At 51.3% G+C, this 17,797-nt stretch overlaps 1 protein-coding gene across 1 annotated transcript in view; it reads right to left on the bottom strand.

The window, feature by feature from the left end:
* NTN3 (netrin 3) overlaps positions 1 to 17,797 on the bottom strand; it is an 89,845-nt gene that overhangs the window by 31,981 nt on the left and 40,067 nt on the right. The window contains exons 3-5 of the mRNA XM_048868402.2: positions 15,433 to 15,621; positions 3,167 to 3,316; positions 1,796 to 1,849 (exon numbers count right to left, since the gene is read on the bottom strand). Coding sequence (XP_048724359.2) covers positions 1,796 to 1,849; positions 3,167 to 3,316; positions 15,433 to 15,621 — 393 coding nt within the window. The remainder of the gene's footprint in view (positions 1 to 1,795; positions 1,850 to 3,166; positions 3,317 to 15,432; positions 15,622 to 17,797) is intronic.

The following is a 17,797-nucleotide window of genomic DNA, read 5'->3' as shown; positions in this document are numbered from 1 at the left end:
GACTGTCGGCTGGCTGCTATATCTTTCTGGACTCTTTATCTGGACTCAGGCACAAACATGGTAGCACTGAAAGTCGATAGCAGCATGCTTTATGTAAAAGATTCACCACCTCTATCTATTAATCCCTCCATCCCACAATCATTACTAAGGTATCTGGGAGCCTGGCCCGACTGAGTACTGGCACATCTCAGAGGCACAATTTCTGAAAGAGTTTGAGGAAGTCCAAGCCACCAACTGGAAATCAGACCTGTGCCTCTCTGGGGCAGTGCAAAGCAGTGGAAGTGTCTGGATGTCTAATGAGAAAGACTGTCGATACTTCCCCTTTGAGAGACAATTTACCAGGTCAGGTCTTTGCTCAGGTCACCATCCCTCCATGCTAGCAATGTTGTCAATGCCATTCTATCTCTAATCCCTCTACTTCAGTGCGGATGGGTCCCCTCCAGCAGCATCTCCTCTGGTGCAATATCTGAGACCCTTTCCAGGCCTAGATTTAAGATCTGGGCCTTCAATGGAGATAGGGTCCATCATATTGATGGATGATGTCATGAAGCCTGAGGACAGAAGGCCTTGCTCTTGCTATCATCAGTCTTTGGCTTGTGGACCATGAGGTGCCACTAACCTGCCCACAGGATCTAGCAGGGGTGGGTGGAGTTCCATTAAAACAGTCCTGCTCCTTCCTCTTAGATAGCTCCTGGGACTATGACGGACAGCTGTTTCTCCTTGTCAAAGCATGCTCCTAGGTTTCCCATAGTTATCAATCCTGTTGCCTCTTAGATCTGCTTAACTCAGATATGTGCCTCCTGTGGAAGCTGCGAGACATTATGGGCTTACCATGCCATCGCTATGCAGCTGACACTTGGCTTCTCTCTCCCCTTCCCATCAAGTGTGCACCATCACCCTGCTGTCCTAGCCTCTCAGAAAACAGCTGGCTCAAGCCCAGTCTGGGAGGAAGGAGGCGATGCAGATAGGTGGAGGGAAGCCGTCGGAGGAGCTAGCAACAGGAGGCCAGTCTTCCATTTGGAACCATGGCTGTTCATCTAATCTCAGAAATCAGCTGTAGCCAGCAATGTTGCTGTCTGCTTAGGCAGGCCAGGAGCTCCCCGCTCTCAGGAGAATGCCAAGACAGCAACTATGCCAGGCCCTTGTGTGGGAGTGCAAGGATGGGGGGATGCACCCACCCGAGGACCAGGCCCCATCTGGCTCTGAAAAGAGAACTCAACATGTGTCCCAGTGGTGCGAGCTGATCCATTTCTCAACCTGCCACTGGATGGCACAGCTGTGGGACAGATGCCATGGCCTGAGAGCCTTGGAACAAGAACAGCAGATTTCGAAACCACACGTTCCCCAGAGGGAGCTGATGCTGCAGCAAAGAGCACTCAGGGGAAATCTCTTGTGTTTGGAGGAGATTAAAGAAACAAACTCCCCTTGAATCCCAGTGTGAGAAAGCACTAGGTCCCCTCCGCCAAAGGGGTGGGCTGCTCTTGGCCAGAGTGCATGCAGGCTGCTAGGACTCCTGTCAAGTTTCTTTGGTTGGTTTCCAAAAATAAATAGGATTTAAAACCTCATTTGCACATTTTATTTTTCGTTGGAGGAGACCTACCTGCTTGCTCTCTGCAACCAAGCTGGGCATGAGGAGACTATTCAGTGCTCAATGCCAGCACATGATTAAATAAGGGGAGAGTGGGGAGTCCTCCAGGAATGGCAAGGGGAAAATACAATTAGACAGGGATAGCTGCAAGGTGCCCAGATAGTGTTCTTCTTATGTCTTTTGTAAACCGGAATTTAGAGCACTCACCTGCTGGCTCTTCTGTGCTGGTGACCACGGAGGTTGGGTTGATGGCAGGAATCTCTGGAAAAGAAAGGGTGAGATTCTTAAGGAAGTGTGCTTGCTTTCCAACTGCTGGGTTTGTCCAAACCTATACCTTCTCCCCCGTTTCTGCTGGTGAAGAGAGAGTCCATTGTTAGCAGCAAGAAAGGACAAAGCAGCTCCCCCTGCTGGTTTCCTTTGCTGCTGCCATTGGGACATGTGGGGTACTAAGAGGGGGTGCATCACAACACATCCCCCTTGTTGACTCTGCCAGTCAGGCTAGAGGGAGCCCTGGGAGTCGTAGGGTTCCCTAGGGATAAGCCCAGAAAAAACACACCCCAAAGGAGTCATATAGAGGATTAACAAGCTTCATTCATGGTGGCCGCTGGTTCTGTTTTCAGGGTGAATCTAGAATAACTCCATTGAAGTCAACGGGCCAAGACCGGCATAACTCTGATGATTTCAATGTAGTTAACACCAGGAGGGAATTTGTCCCACTATATACAGTTCAGGCAGAGCGGTGACTGCTGGGAGCCATGGCAGATAAGTGGCAGTGAGGGACAAGGCCAGTGTGTGCTGTCTCATGTTCTCTGTGCAGCAGCACTGTCTCCCTGCCTCCGCCCTGGCACCAGCCAATCTCTGGAAGAGATGTTCTCTGCTCAGATATCTCCTCCTCTTCCCAGCCAGTGCTGCTCTCTGGACAAGAGAGCCAGGCCAGGCATACGCTGACCCTGCTGGGACAGCTCTGCTGTTGCTGATGCAGAGATAAAGAGGAACTGGAGGTTTCCAGGAGACCTTTAGAGAAACCACCAGAGCTGCCTATCTTGGCCCCGAGAGCCATTGCTGTGCTCCCTGCAGCACTGCGATCAGTGGGTGGAGAGAGATGCCAGTTAGCTGACTCTGTGCACTATGGGGCCCCCACTCTGCTCCCTTGTGCTCCTGCAAGGGAGCCGAACTAGGAGCATCCTATTCCCATTGGCACAACGCAGCTGCCACCTTTAATCTCTTCCCACCCCTGGCCTCCCTGGGGCAAGGAGCATGGAAAGACTTTTACAACCTCCCCAAGGCTTCCAGTTCAGCTGTGGGAGCTGGGACACTGGCCGGGCTGCCAGTGCAGAAAGCGAGATGGAAGAGAAGGAAGTGAGTAGAGAAAACCTCTTGTGCAGAGTTCCCACATGGCTGCAGGGTCATTCAAAAGATGTTCTCCAGCAGCACAGTCCCTGGCGGCAGGACAGCACTTCGCAGCCCCAGGTAAAAAAATGGCTGTAAGATCTTGCACTTGTAAAGATGGCGAAGGAGGAACTGGGTCTCTAGAACACAGGACTGCTGGAACTAGGCATTGCTGACAGCGTTACTCACTGATGCATGGAGCCACAGGTGACCGGCTCTGCTGGTAACCCTTGGCACAGCGATTGCAGGTGAGCCCTGTCACACCATCTTTGCATGGGCACTGCCCGGTGGTCTGGTTGCAGGTTTTACCAGCTGCACCAACAGGGTGGCAGTCACAAGCTGAGAAAACAAGAGAAAAAGAGAAATGCTGCGAAAAGGAAGTCAATAGATGTATTTCACACACAGTCCTCTGTGCTGAACAGGACATGTCTCTGATAACAGCCATTGCACACAGACTGAAAATTAACAAAATATTTTTAAAACACCATAAATCTGGCTGGGGGTATTACTTAGCTCATTTAGACCCTTCTTTTCTGTTCATTAACCAAGCCTGATTTTCTGTGTATGGGTTTGATGAATTCACTGAACCTTTCAGATAAACAATTTTAAACCGAAGGGCTGCTCACAACTGGCTATTCATGATCTGGTATTCGTGGCATGTGACTGGTCACCTGAATCACATGATGAAGTGAGCTGTAGCTCATGAAAGCTCATGCTCAAATAAATTTGCTAGTCTCTAAGGTGCCACAAGTCCTCCTGTTCTTTTTGCAGATACAGACTAACACGGCTGCTACTCGGAAACATGGTATTGTTGCTAATCCCTGATTGGATGACTGAAGTTTTTACGCAGAAAAATAATGAATGGTGACCAGTGACTAATGAAAAATGGCAGTGATTGTCTCTAAAGGTATTTGTATGAAGAACAACCCCCCTCCAAACATCAGGAGCCCATTTGTGTAGGTGAGGGCATGCGTGTGATGTAAGTGCTGCACAGGCTGTTTGCACACATACTAATTGACTGCATAATGAATATAAAGGTAGGACTACAGGGCATTGGCAAAGCTGAGTGGGGCGCGGAACTGAAATAGCAGGGGCTGCTGCCAGTCACGACTGAAGTGCCTTGACAAAACTAGGTAGGAACAGTTTGCAGAACACCTGCCTGCACTATATCTAGCACCAGCTACAACTAACAGCCTATTGCTTGGATAAACACATTAGCTTCGGTGACAAAATGTAAAGGAGACCGAGTTTCGAAACTCCCCAGAGGATTCTCCTGAAAGGAAAGAGCCTTGAGCAATGCAAGTGACATCATGGGACTCAAGGCAGGGTGAAACAGACAAGAGTGGGATGGTCCAGGACTGGAATATGGAGAATTAATTCTCTTCTCACCCATGGGAGAAGGTAGTTCCCCCTCAGTCAGGGATGGGGGTCAACTGGAGAAGCAGCCTCCAGGATCAGAGAAGCATACAGCTGGAATTCCCATCTCATTCCAAGCGCAGGGATCTGGCCAGAGGATGCTCCTACTGTGTGTTTCTTTTTATAAAGGGCTTGGAGCAGGGCATGACCTCTTCTCAGTTAGGCCTCCTCAGGTTCAGTCCCTAGAGCTCAGAGTGTTTGAATTGGCACTTACAGCTGTCTGCCATCCTTCGAGCTTCGGACATCAGAACAGCCAATTTCTCCCACCCCCTTCCCTACCTTAGGGCGAACACAGCTGCAGCTGCTTCAGAGGACCTTGTGGAACCTGGGAGGAATTTCCAGGGGCTCTCCTGCCAGCTGGCCCCATCAATTAGCCAATCCTGAGCAGGCTGGGGGGGCCCAGGGTGAAAGAGAGTGTTAAGGCTCATTAAAGGTAACTAATTGCAGCCTTGTGAAAAAGGGGAGGGAGTGAAAAAGGAGGAGAGAGAGAGAGAAATAAAAAAGTTGGGTTCCAGCAGGGGATTTTTAACTTTGGAAAAAATGTGTAAAAACCAATCCTGGTTTCTGTCAGAAAAAGGGAGAACCATTTACAATGCTCTGCTCGTTTTTATTGTTGGCAAGGTGAGGAGTGTGCGTGCCATGGCTGGCGAGCCCAGCATACTGGCAAAGGGGGCAGTGAGCTGGGATCTGCCTGGTGCAGTGCCATGGCCAGGGCAGAGCGGGGGAGAGGAGAGGCAACACCTGTGTCATCGCTTGTGATCCAACCATACCAGTCGCTCAGTGTCTTGTAAGCAACCACAGCTGTGCTGCTCCTAGGCTCAATGGTCTGGACTTCTCCCTCCTGCCTTCCAGCTACTCCTGGCCTCTATGCTATCTCCCTCTCTCCGTCTACAGAGGCAAGAGAGGAGGTCTTGGAGCCTGGAGCAGTGCCTCAATCTCACGGGATGAAAGGTACTGCAATGAATGGAACACCCGTGAGGTTGCAACACTTTTGCTGATGCAGCAGGAATTTGCTGAACCAAACCATTGACACCCTCAAGGAGGAAGCTGAGGGACTGGGATGAAAGCTTCACTCCAGTAACACTGCTTGTATCACAGCCATGCTTAGCAACGAGACCCATCTTCTCATTCTTCCATAGCGATGGGGTGATTCTCTCTCAGATGGGATGAGTGCTAGAACTGGGACTGGAATACAGTTCCCTCCTTACAGGCACGCACATGCACACACACACACTTCCATAGTCCAATCTCCCCTCATCAGAGGACACAGCTAAGCTAGAGTCAATCTGAGTCTCCTGTCTTCATTGGAAAGACTCACAGTGGGTCTTTCCCTTTCACTCCCTCATCGCAGGAGCTATACGCAGGGGATGGAAGTGAAGTTATTCATGGTTCTTGCTTTCGCATCTTCCTCTCTGGCTCTAGAGCCATGGGATGAATCTGAAGTGAGTCTTCTTGGTGATTCCCAGCACATCTGATCTCCAGCTCCATGGGGAGGACTCAATCTGGCTCATTCCTGTGCCCCAGCCCTACAGCCACACGGTTTACTCATTCTGTAGTGAGTGCTTGATGGGAGAGTCACAGGAGAGAGAAAAGCTGCTAAACCAGGAGATGACTGTCTCATCAGCCAGCTTAGGACTGGGGCTGTTTAAGAACTGGGAAAGGTATCTTGGTTTCCATCAGTGTAATAGTCAAACGTGACTCCAAAGCCAAACAAAAACAACTCCCCTTGTGCCCCCCCCAAAGATGTTATCATTTCCCTAATTTTCACCAGATGGGATCTCATTGGAGCACAGCATCCCTGCTCACCAGGCCTTCTCATGCTCAGCAAGAAATGAGAGCATGCAGTGTCTAATGTGGAACAGATGCCTTGGTCCTTATCAGATCTTGGCTGGGATTGGAAACGGACGTGTTTCTGGCAAGGGTATTTGGGGGCTCAGCTGTGATAACAAATGGCAGCAGATGAGGGAGTCCTGGCATGGCATGGGACCTTCAGAAACACGGGACCTTTCTTCAGCCCCAGCATGCTTTGGTGCCAGGACTGTGGGGGCCTGTAACGCCTCACTTAGCAATCCACGGCTTCACTAGCTCTCCTGGAAACACGAAGTAGTCAGCAGAAACCCTAAGAAGACCCTTGGGGCCATGTCCTAGGGGGATCCTGTGTGGGCCCCTGGAGCTGCTCTGCAGCGTGACATTGCCCAGGTCCCTGGACTGGACTGTGGGGTAACCCAGAGCCAGTTGCTCCCTGGAGCCAGTCACATTAGCTCTCACCCAGCTCTATGGCTCTGGCTAGCCCCTGTCCACACAGCTTCTTTAACATGGGGCTTCAATTTGCAGTGAACCCAACCCAGCACCTTCCCCTGAACCTCACTGGACTGAGTCCATCCCTCTCACTGCTTCATCCTGTCTCCCTTTCCAAGGCCTCGGCTCTGCTCCAGACTTCTCACAGGGTAGCCACAACAGTGACATGCTCGCTCTCGAGGGCAGAACTACGGAAACTCCCACCAAGACTCAGCCACCCTCCACGCCAACAGAGTGCTGGGAAATGCCCCTCCAGATGGGCAGAGGGGTCTCACGCAGCAAGACTGAGATGCAGGGATGTTAACATCTCATTGACATGATGCAGGTGGTTATTTATCAGCCATCTCTCAATCTAGGGGCTTGAGTGATGTCAACAACTACAGAAGTGATGCCAGAGAGCAACAAACTGTATAACTCATCATGCCAACCCCACTGCTATTGACTCTTAATAGTAATACTACTTTGCCTTTCTCTCGACTAGAGCAATGGGCACTTTCATCTCCTTTCTCGACAGATGCCTGGGATGGCTCAGGCATTTTAAACAACTTTGATGATTCCTCTGGCATCTCTGCCTGTTGGTACAATACATGACTGTGACTGTGCTGCAGGGGTATCATAGGGTTGGAAGAGACCTCAGGAGGTCGTCTAGTCTCACCTCCCGCTCAAAGCAGGACCAACCCCAACTAAATCATCCCAGCCAGGGCTTTGTCAAGCCTGACCTTAAAAACCTCTAAGGATGGAGATTCCACCACCTCCCTAGGTAACCCATTCAAGTGCTTCACCAACCTCCTACTGAAATAGTTTTTCCTAATATCCAACCTAAACCTCCCTCACTGCAACTTGAGACCATTACTCCTTGTTCTGTCATCTGTCACCACTGAGAACAGCCTAGCTCCATCCTCTTTGGAACCCCCCTTCAGGTAGTTGAAGGCTGCTATCAAATCCCCCCTCATTCTTCTCTTCTGCCCAGTTCTCTCATCATCTCCTCATAAATCATGTGCCCCAGCCCCCTAATCATTTTCATTGACCTCTGCTGGACTCTCTCCAATTTGTCCACATCCTTTCTGTAGTGGGCAGACCAAAACTGGACGCGATACTCCAGATGTAGCCTCACCAGTGCCGAATAGAGGGGAATAATCACTTCCCTCGATATGCTGGCAATGCTCCTAATAATGCAGCCCAATATACCGTTAGCCTTCTTGGCAACTAGGGCACACTGTTGACTCATATCCAGCTTCTCATCCACTGTAATCCCCAGGTCCTTTTCTGAAGAACTGCCGCTTAGCCAGTAAGCCCTCAGACTGTAGCAGTGCATGGGATTCTTTCATCCTAAATGCAGGACTCTGCACTTGTCCTTGTTGAACCTCATCAGATTTCTTTTGGCCCAATCCTCCAATTTGTCTAGGTCACTCTGGACCCTATCCCTACCCTCCAGCGTATCACTCTGGACCCTATCCCTACCCTCCAGCGTATCTACCTATCCCCGCAGCTTAGTGTCATCCGCAAACTTGCTGAGGGTGCAATCCACCCAATCATCCAGATCATTAATGAAGATGTTGAACAAAACCGGCCCCAGAACTGACCCCTGGGGCTCCGCTTGATACCAGCTGTCAACTAGACATTGAGTCGTTGATCACTACCCGTTGAGCCCGACGATCTAGCCAGCTTTCTATCCACCTTATTCAATCCATAGTTCTTTAACTTGCGGCAAGTATCGAGTGTTGCTGGGGCACTGGCTGCTCAGCCGTCGGTCTAGAAAGTAGTTCTCCATGTCTTTGCTTCGGACACCTGTACAGTTTCCTTCGTGAGCTTGTTCTATATTTTCCCTGGAATAACTCTAGTTGTGCTCCAGTATCTCAACTGAAAAGCTACAGTTCTGCCATTGCCATTTGACTGCATTTGCCAGTCTGAAGCAGTTTGCTCTGCTGCAGATGTTGTACCTACAAGGAGATTGCCTTGCTTTTCTGCAAGTATTTGAGCACTCTGGGCTTTAGCTATTTGACAAGCCTTTGAAAAATCATCTTTCCTGTTGCTTTTATGGGCAATTTCTTGGATCATAGAATCATAGAATATCAGGGTTGGAAGGGACCTCAGGAGGTCATCATGTTCTCATCCACATCTAGTACAGAGCTAGTTTTGCCTGCTAGAATAGCTCGTAGTCCTATTCTGATGAATATTTTGGGCTTTCTTAACTGCTAGTTGTTGAAATGAATATATAGACACCTCTTGCAGTGCATCAAGTTGACTCATTTCACTCATACCTAAAGCTTGGCTTGCAATTGGAAATGGCAGCGAATCAGGAATTCTAGCCCAGTGGTCACTCCTGCCTCCTGACACTTGGAAACCTTCCCCTAGCCACGCACAGGGTGTGATTTATAAACAGCCTTGCTAGTGCACTAAGCAAAATGGACCCTGGTAGGATCCCAGGTACTCCTGCTCTCATGTCCGTTTCAGTGCAAGGCTGAGCTGGAGCTGTGCTGCTCTGCATGAGAATTAGTAGGCAGCTGGTGTGGCAGAGATGTTACAGTTCCCATATGGTGGAAATGTTGCTCCGTATTATATGTATTATGATCACATCTCGAGGGCCCTTCCATTGTGCTGAGCACCATATAACCACATAGATCATCCTGATTACAAAGAGCTTACCATTCAAATTGACAAGATAGAGAACCATGGGAGAAAGACAATAGGATGATCCCTATTTGATAGATGCCGAATGATGAAGTGACTTGCCCATGGTGTCTGTGGTAGAGGAACGGGACCAGGCTCACCTGGGTCACAGCAGAGTGCCTTTACCACAAGACTAGCCTCCCGCTCAACACAGACAATGCAGCAGGGGATGACCCAGTGCAAGCGTTCCCCTGGTTTTGTCGAACTTTGTGACATTCTGGGGGTGTTTGCAAATTCGGCCGGCTCTCCAGGAAAACGCACCCAAAAATGTAGCTGGCAAAACACCTGCCTTTTGCTTGCAGTGCATACCGGGGGTGCTTGCCTCCCAGGAGAGAGCTGCTAAAGATTCAGCTGAGTGTGCAGAGTCATTGTGCAGAGCTCTCCTGGTGAACTGCATGCTGGAGCTCTTTCCTCTCAGTCCCCTCCCTCTTCCTAGAACTATGTAGCCTTCCTTGCCAGCAGGCAAGCTGTGTTTAGAGATTCCTATCACTTCCTCACCTAGCCGGGACTCCTGGTGTTCCCGGTAAGTCTGAATTAGCGAGCGGAATCCCTGTCTAGGATCTAGGAACATGGGAATGTCAAAAGCCCCTGGGAAGAGGGCCATCTCTGCCCCTCTTCTGCCTGGCTTGTAGGCCCTCAGCAGCAGCACAACAGCCCTGCAGGATCTGTCCCGAGGAGCAACAGGGTAAGCAAGCAGGCTTCCTTTGTGCATCACAGGCTGCAGCTTGGCTATAAAATCACAGCAGAATTGCCTCTGAATGGATACTTTCCATCAGCCTAATACTCTGCAATTACATTCTGTGAGGATATCAGAGTGGGACTGTCCCAACAGACTTCAAGCTGCTGCTTTTGCCATATGGATTAGGCAGTCAGAACTGTGGCACACTTCATTGGAGGAGACCAGGGCCTCTTATGCTACCCTGCCCTCATCTCCAAAAATAAAGAAGCCTGAAAGACAGCCAGGGGAGGAAATGCTCAGAGTTCCTCCCACGACTCAGTGTGGAAATAAATCTGCCTGGTCCTTTGAATACTCATACTCACTCATACACACACTGTCTAGTGTCTTCCTGTCTGTCTGACAGGCTTCCACAGCAACTTGTCTGTGTGCACACACGGGTGGTGCATAGGGTAAATAGGACATCTGCAAGGAAGGCACCTAAAAATCCCCAGCAAAGAACACAGACAGGGTAACAACAGTTTCTGCTTTCACAGTGCCGGGTTATGACGATGCCCAACCATCTCCAACCAGGGTGGACAAACAGGTTCAGAGAAGATCAGAGCTCACACAAATCTCTGTGCAAGACTCAGACTGAACTGCGGAGATTGGAAATAGTTGGCTAACTCGCTTCCACCTTTTCCAATGTAGTGTTCCCTCTGCTCTTGCTGGTTTGGGCTGGGACCAGCTGCAGAAGTGACAGAGGTCTTTTGGAGGGCCTAAGTGGCTCAGATAGAGCTGGAACTCAGAAGACTTCCAGCCTAGCTTGTAACAAAGAAGTCGGGAGAAGCCTCTGACCCATAAGAAAGGAAGAGTTATTTATAAAAGACATGCTGTAATTAAGGCAAGAGAAGGCCTGATTCTCCTCCTAGTGGATTCACAACAGTGCAAATCTGGAGTAAGAGAGATCAGAATCCGGCCCAGTATCTGCGGTGCTGAGCTAACATTGCCCAAGTCTGCAGTGTCAGCAGTGGACAGCATCCAGGACAGCACTGGGCAAGGAGTTCTATAGAGGGAGCACCACGTGGCTGACACAACGGCTCCTCCATGCATGGGGAGCTGCTGTACTGGCAAGAGAAGCCTGAAGAAGCCAGGCAGAGAGAGAGAGAGAGCTTGAAGCCACATTCTGGAGGGCTTGGCAGGCTGAGGGCATCGCTTTCTAGCCTCTGCAGAACTGAACAGCCAACCAGCAAAATGTCGGCCACTGTGGGAGTCACACACAGCATTGGCTGGAGCTGGTCAGAAGCATAGCAGCAGTGGCATGGGTACTGACTGAGCAGATCAAGGGCAGGTGTGTAAAGAGATGAAACAAAGGCAGAAATAAAGCACTGCCTCAGCAAACTGCCACCACCAAAACTTTCACAGGGCAGGTGTGTGAGAGAGAGGAGGGGGAGAGAATAGTGGCATAGGGAGCCGGGGAGATTGCGTTGCAGCAACGGTTCCTGCAGATCCCCTCCCTACCCCCCAGAGGAAATGACTCAGGGCTTTTTGGAGAAACCACAGGCTGACAAGTCTGCTGCCTGCCCTTCTGCATTTGTGCTGGGTTGCAATATTTAGGGAATACTTTGCACTCAGAGCTGTTTCCTGGGAAACCATATGGCCTGACCAACAGGGCAGCAAGCCCAGAGGCAGGATGAGCAGTGTCTGGAGATGGCAAGAATGCTCCCACAGTGACAATGCAACCTGGGTATAGATCCCGAAACTGGAGACGCTGGAATGAAAATCTGTGAGGAAGAGACACTGGCTCCCTTTCATTCCAGCTCTCATGCAGCAAGATCCAGACGCGGGCATTACCACTCACAGTACCAGCCTTTGAATCCTGCACCAGTGCCCTGGCGTGTATATCCTATGCACACACTCATCACAGGGGGTGACCTCTGGCAGCAGGGCCCTGGCATGTGACACTGGCTGTATGTATAGAGGTTGGAAATGTGCAGCTTCCAGATAGTCCACGTTGCCCTCCTCCCTTATTCCTCCTCTTTCTTTTCTGCCGATAACATTTTCCTCCTTTGCATCCCTCACTGCTCCATCCCAAGTCTCTCCATCAGATGCAACTGCTGTTAGCATGTTCCAAGCCAAGACTGACCCTTGCCCCACCCATATAAAGAGGGGTTGGCAGAAGGGGAGCAGCAGGGAGCCAAGGCCCCTAAAGCAGAGATCTAACCATCCCCTCTTCCCTAAGGCCCTCAGATGGAGGAGGGAAATGGAAAATGGCGCAGCAGAAGGGGATATTTCCCATCCCCCACAAAGCAGACATAGGGGTTCCCATTTTACAAAAGGTGTCATCCCAAGTGGGTATTGAGACCCACCCCCAAAGAAAGAAAAGGAGGACTTGTGGCACCTTAGAGACTACCCAATTTATTAGAGCATAAGCTTTCGTGAGCTACAGCTCACTTCATCGGATGCAAAGAGTGACAAGTCTCCTGCACCTTCAGCCCCATGCTTGGATTCAGAGCTACAGCCTGATTCTGCAGCCGGCTTGGGCAACACCACATCTCTTGGGATAGCGGGGCATTGATGGCCTGAGAGCATCAGACCAGGGTTAGCCACTCAGCTGTTCTGCAGAGCTCTCTGTCCCTTGCAGTACTCCCAGAGGAAGAAAATTTCCCCTTGGCAGCATCACAGGGTGGGGGTGCACCACAAGCCACTGGAGCACTGCTCCTGCTCCGACGAGCCACGTTCCCTCCCTTTGCCACAGTAGGACACTCAGCTCCCTTCTGGCACAAGGTGCTCGACATAAACCACACCCCACTTGGCTCCCACATCAAGCTGGGGGGGTGGGGGGGGAGCATTTCCAAGCCGAGTCACCGAAAGGCCAATGGTGTCTGAAGCAAATGTAAAATCCCCCAGCCACGGGAGAGCTGGTTGCCGAGGTGAGGCACACACGCACGGGGGGCCTGCCAACTCAGAGGCTCCACTTATTAAAAACGATTTGTTCTCAGTTCCTGATGCCCTGGCGGCAAGGCAGGTCTCAGCTGTCTGTACCAGCGCCAGACGCAGTCGCGCCTTCTGCCACTGCTGCTTTTCACTGTATGAGACGCTCGTTAAAACGGGGACTTTTCCCTCCTCCTCCTCGCATTCGCATCCGCGCCACTCCCCGAAGGCGGGGTGGGACTTGTGTACGTCATGCACTAGGGCTGATGAAGAGGCTACCAACTTGCCCAGCACAAAGCAACATGCTTAGCTCCCTACCTTCAAATTGTTCTAATCTGCCAAAGAACAGGGGCCAAACGTCAACGTTCTAAACCTATCCTACTGCTGCAAAACTGCCCCCTCCTCCCCAAAATCTTTAGCAGTCACTGTTTATATGTAAGGCCTACGTAAAAGCAACGTTTTGTGGTCTGGCACTCCTTCGACTCTGCAACACCCACAAGAAAAACGATCCACTGCATCCCCTCTCCAAGGCTGCCTGGCCCATCAGCATGCTCCCACCATGTGACTGGGTCAGGGCTGAAGTCCCTCCCAGTATGGATGGTCACCCACCACAGTCTGACACAGGCATCAAGGTTGGAGAAGAAGAGAAGCTCCCAACCTCCCAGATTGGAGTCCTTTGAGGTGGTGAACTGGCTTCTCCCAGCTCCCTCTCTCCAGCCTGGGAACTACTAGTTTGTGTAGGGTGAACCTCAGACCGCTGGAGCTGCGCTGGCTTCGATGCCTATCCAAAGCTTTTCTAAATATGCTGCACCTCTTGCATATGGGAAACCAGGCTTGAGATCCTGAGTGACCAGCCTGGTTTGTGGCTCTGTATCTGGGCGTGTCTGCTTCCAGAACCCGTAAGGAGGGTGGCAGAGGACCAATATGAACCATAATGAGCGGCCTGTTTTCTCAGACCTCAAAAAGGATCCGTTCTTGTCAGGGGGAAGGAGAGGTTGGTTCTAGATTGGTGCACAAACTTGTTGGAGTAAAGAGAGACTTATTTTACCCACCCGTTCCCTGGGCCCAACCCAGCCCCAAACAAGACAATGGAAAGGCTCCCACCGGCATGACCAGAAGCTGAGAGATCCCTAAAGCCAGCTGCCAAGTGCATACTGGCCACTGTCTCGCACTGTGGTGGGTGGAAGAGTGTTCTAGAGTAGAAAAGAAAGACAAGACAAGGCCTGTGTGTTCCCAGCAGCCTCTCCGGCTTGTGCAGATGTCTTCTTGATGCCAGCAAGGCAGCCCCACTCCCTTCTTGAAGAAACTGACAATCTCCATTAGACACAGTCCAGGGGAGAAATCCTGGCTCCATTGAAGTCAATGGCCAAACTTGTGTTGACATCAGAGGGGGCAGTATTTCATCCCAGGTAAATAGCTTTCCCAGCGATGGCCTAGGTGATGCCAACTGTCACTCGCTCTGTTATCTGAAGCGCTCCTTTCCTTGGGGAGACTGTGGTCATGCTGCATCACAGAGGAAGTGTGCTGTGAGGGGGGGTTGAATGAGAACAGCTGGCTGTAGGGATCTGCCTAAGGCAGAGCAAAAACCAGGGAGAGGATAAGTCCAACAGTGGGCAGAATCCAGTGCAGATCTGATCCAATTTTCAGTGGTGCTGAGCACTCCAATGGCAGTTAACAGGAGCTGTGGGGCACAGCCCCCCTCAAGCACCAGGTCCTAGAAGTCAATCTACATTAGAAAACTTGCACCAGGGGAACTAAAGTGGATCTAGTTACACCAGTGCAACCCCCTACAATAGACACACCCAAATCAGTTCCAGTTGCATTTAAACCAATGTAATAATTGACCGCATTAATCTAAATCAGGTCGAAAGTAATTTCCATCCTTTTAAGTGCGTCTACATTAACGGTTTGCCCTGGTGTAACTAGATCAATATTAAATGAATTTAGTTACCTTGGTGCATGTTTTCTAATATAGACAAGGCTTTAGATATCTATGTGTGTCTATGCATCGCCTCTTCGAGATGAAGGATGGGTGCATTAGACATCAGAAAGACAGACTAAGCTGATGGACAGATGGATTCCATCCTTATTGCCTGGGCAGCTGAAACTCACACACTCCCATCAGTAGAATGCTGGGATTCTCTGTGGGAGGAAGACAAGCCCAACCTGTTATTTGTCTCCCTTCTGCTCTCCCTCATGCTCCATCAGCTCATTGGGAAAGCAGCAGGGACCTCAGCCTGCAGCCAGAGGGAGATGACTGCCCTGGTGAGTGGAGTTTAGAACCTGGCAGGGGCAGCAGGACTTACGGGGCTATATAGGACAAACAGCTGCATTCAGAAGGAATTAAGTAGAGAAAAGGAGGTGTGCCCCCTTAGAGAGGGCAATGGTGCAGCCAACAGAGGAGGAAAGGGCTGGGAGATGGGGTCTAGGGGGAGAGGAAGGCCGAAGGGGGCGGATCCCCCTTGCTGACAGCTCCCCTTACCTTTGCAGGCCTTGCGGTCGGTGATGGATTTGCTCATGTCCCGGTAGAACCCCTCTTTGCAGTAATGGCAGTGCCGGCCGGCTGTGTTGTGGCGACAGTTGAGGCAGACACCTCCGCTCTTCCTGCCTGAGAGTTTGTACAGCTCCATATTGAAGCGGCAGCGCCGGGCATGCAGGTTACAGTTGCAGGCTGCAGGAGGAGGGGGGAGAAGAGGATGAGCAGGTGAAAAAAGGGCTCAGGGACCAGAGAAGAGTCCCCTCACGCAGCCTCCAACCCCAGGGCCAGACCCACTCAGAGGATTGCCCTGGCCAGGATGCAGACTCAGAGCCACTAGCAAAACTTCAACTCAAGGCACTAAGCCAGAGGAGGTCGGAGTGAGCCACCCAACACAGAACGTCCATAGACGCCTCGAAAGGGAGGCCCGATTCAAGCTCTTGTACTCAGGTGGTGCAATCCCCCAGCGAGGTAAGTGGGGTCAATGTTAGCTGAGAGGTCAAGGACTGAATGGGCCAAAGAGCCCAAAGCACGGCTACTGCACCTCCTAGGCATTCTGCGTGTGCAGTGCAGGCAGGAGCAGAATGGTAGGAGGTTGATTGGCTACAGATCAGTGAGTAAGGTTGGGACAACTAGTTCAGATCAAATCAACCTGAGCCTTCACCCCTAACTTGGAAACAAACATTCGGAAACTTCTGCTAGTTCACTCGCACTCACATGCTATTTTTCCTTTTGCTCTTGTTTGTGCCCTTGCAGGCCACATCTGTGAACAGAAGCTGGAGAAGCCAGAAATCCCACGAAAAGGCCTGTTCTCATGAGACCTCCCTCCCATTTTGCAAACCTGAGAGAGGTGCTGAACCTTTGGCTTTGGCCCATCGCTGCAGAGAACAGATCCACACTCAGAGGGGATTGCAGGTAAGGTGTTGTAAGTCACGCGCAGACTCCCTGGACGTATTGTATACCCACTCACCACAGTGTCAGGGAGTCTAAATCAATGTAATTTACACACCTAGAAATCAGGAGGTGTAAATTACAGCCGGGAGTATCCAGATATTCATCTACCCTCCCCTTAGTTGTTTTTGTTGCTCCAGGTCTTCCATCCAGTGTATCTGAGCTCCATCGGCTGAGACTTGCTTAGGCACAGTGGGCCAAGCGCAGGAGTGACGGGAAAAGAGAAGGGAAGCGGCACACTGGGTGGTATGGGGTGAGGGAGCGACTTTGTGTGCACCACAAATGTCATTGGGAGCTTTGCCATGGACTTCAGCCGGAGCAGGATCAAGATCTGAGGCTAAGGACAGAGGAGGTCTCAGGGAGCCGGGAGGGCATCTAGGTTGGTGCAACACCCATGCTGAGGGGCAGGAGGCACTGCAGGCTACACCAGTCTAGACTGCCTTAGACTTTCCTCTGAGAGTTTGGTGTACTTCTTCTTATACAAGGCAGGGACTGTCTTTGTGTCCTGCGTTTGTTCGGTGCCTAGTACAAGGGAGCCTGGTCCAAACTAGGGCTCCAGGGTGTTACCACAATTCAAATAACAACCACCACCCTGGAGATCCAGCCAAAATCTCAAAACCTCCAGCACCCCATACCAGGCTAACTCTTCCCAGCCTCCCCTCACCCTTCACACACACACCCCCACGCCTTTCTCCAATGAGGCGCAGAACCTGGGCTAATGGAGCTTGAAGCCAGAGAGAAGAGAGAGGGAGGAACCCCTCCCTGGCGGCTGCCAGATCTCGCCCAAGTCCCCTCCATGGGGTGGAAGGAGCAGGTGCCGACCTTTATCGCACCCCATAAACAGGCTCCCCACAGGAACTTGTCTCCACTGTGGGGGGAGGGGGGAAGGAGAGAAGGGAGAGGGGAGGAGTAAACAATCAACCCAGAGGGCCTCTGAGGAGCTAGGGGAGGGCAGGGCGGTGCTGGCAGACAAAGGACCATGCAGCAGGCAGAGGGGAGGAGGGTTCAGAAGAAGACAGCTGCCCAGCGCCTGTTGTCTAGTGTAGTTCCCTCCGAGGAGCCGTGATTGTCTCATTGCCCATCGACTGGCTTATGGCTTCGCTGCTGGCAGGATGGCTGAGGAGACGGGGAAGGGGAACGAGCAGCTTGCCTCCATGTGTTCTCCAGATGTGTAATATCCTCTGTGCCCCGTTGGGCTGGGTGCTGGGGAGGTCGCTGCTGAGGACCTGGGGCATGTGGAAGGGGAAGGTGGGAGGCCAGTTCTGCCTTAAATCATAGACAAGTGCAAAGTGGATGGTTAGAATGAGACACCCAGCGGAAAGGCCAGCTGAGCACCTGCCATCCTGCTGCCACGGCATCTCCCCCCTTGCTGCCAACAGATGGCAGCTGCCCCTGGCACAGAGCTACCCGGAACATAAGG

Source organism: Caretta caretta, chromosome 10 (genome assembly GCF_965140235.1).
Source record: "Caretta caretta isolate rCarCar2 chromosome 10, rCarCar1.hap1, whole genome shotgun sequence".
NCBI lineage: Eukaryota > Metazoa > Chordata > Testudines > Cheloniidae > Caretta > Caretta caretta.
This window is presented reverse-complemented; position numbering and strand designations above follow the sequence as displayed.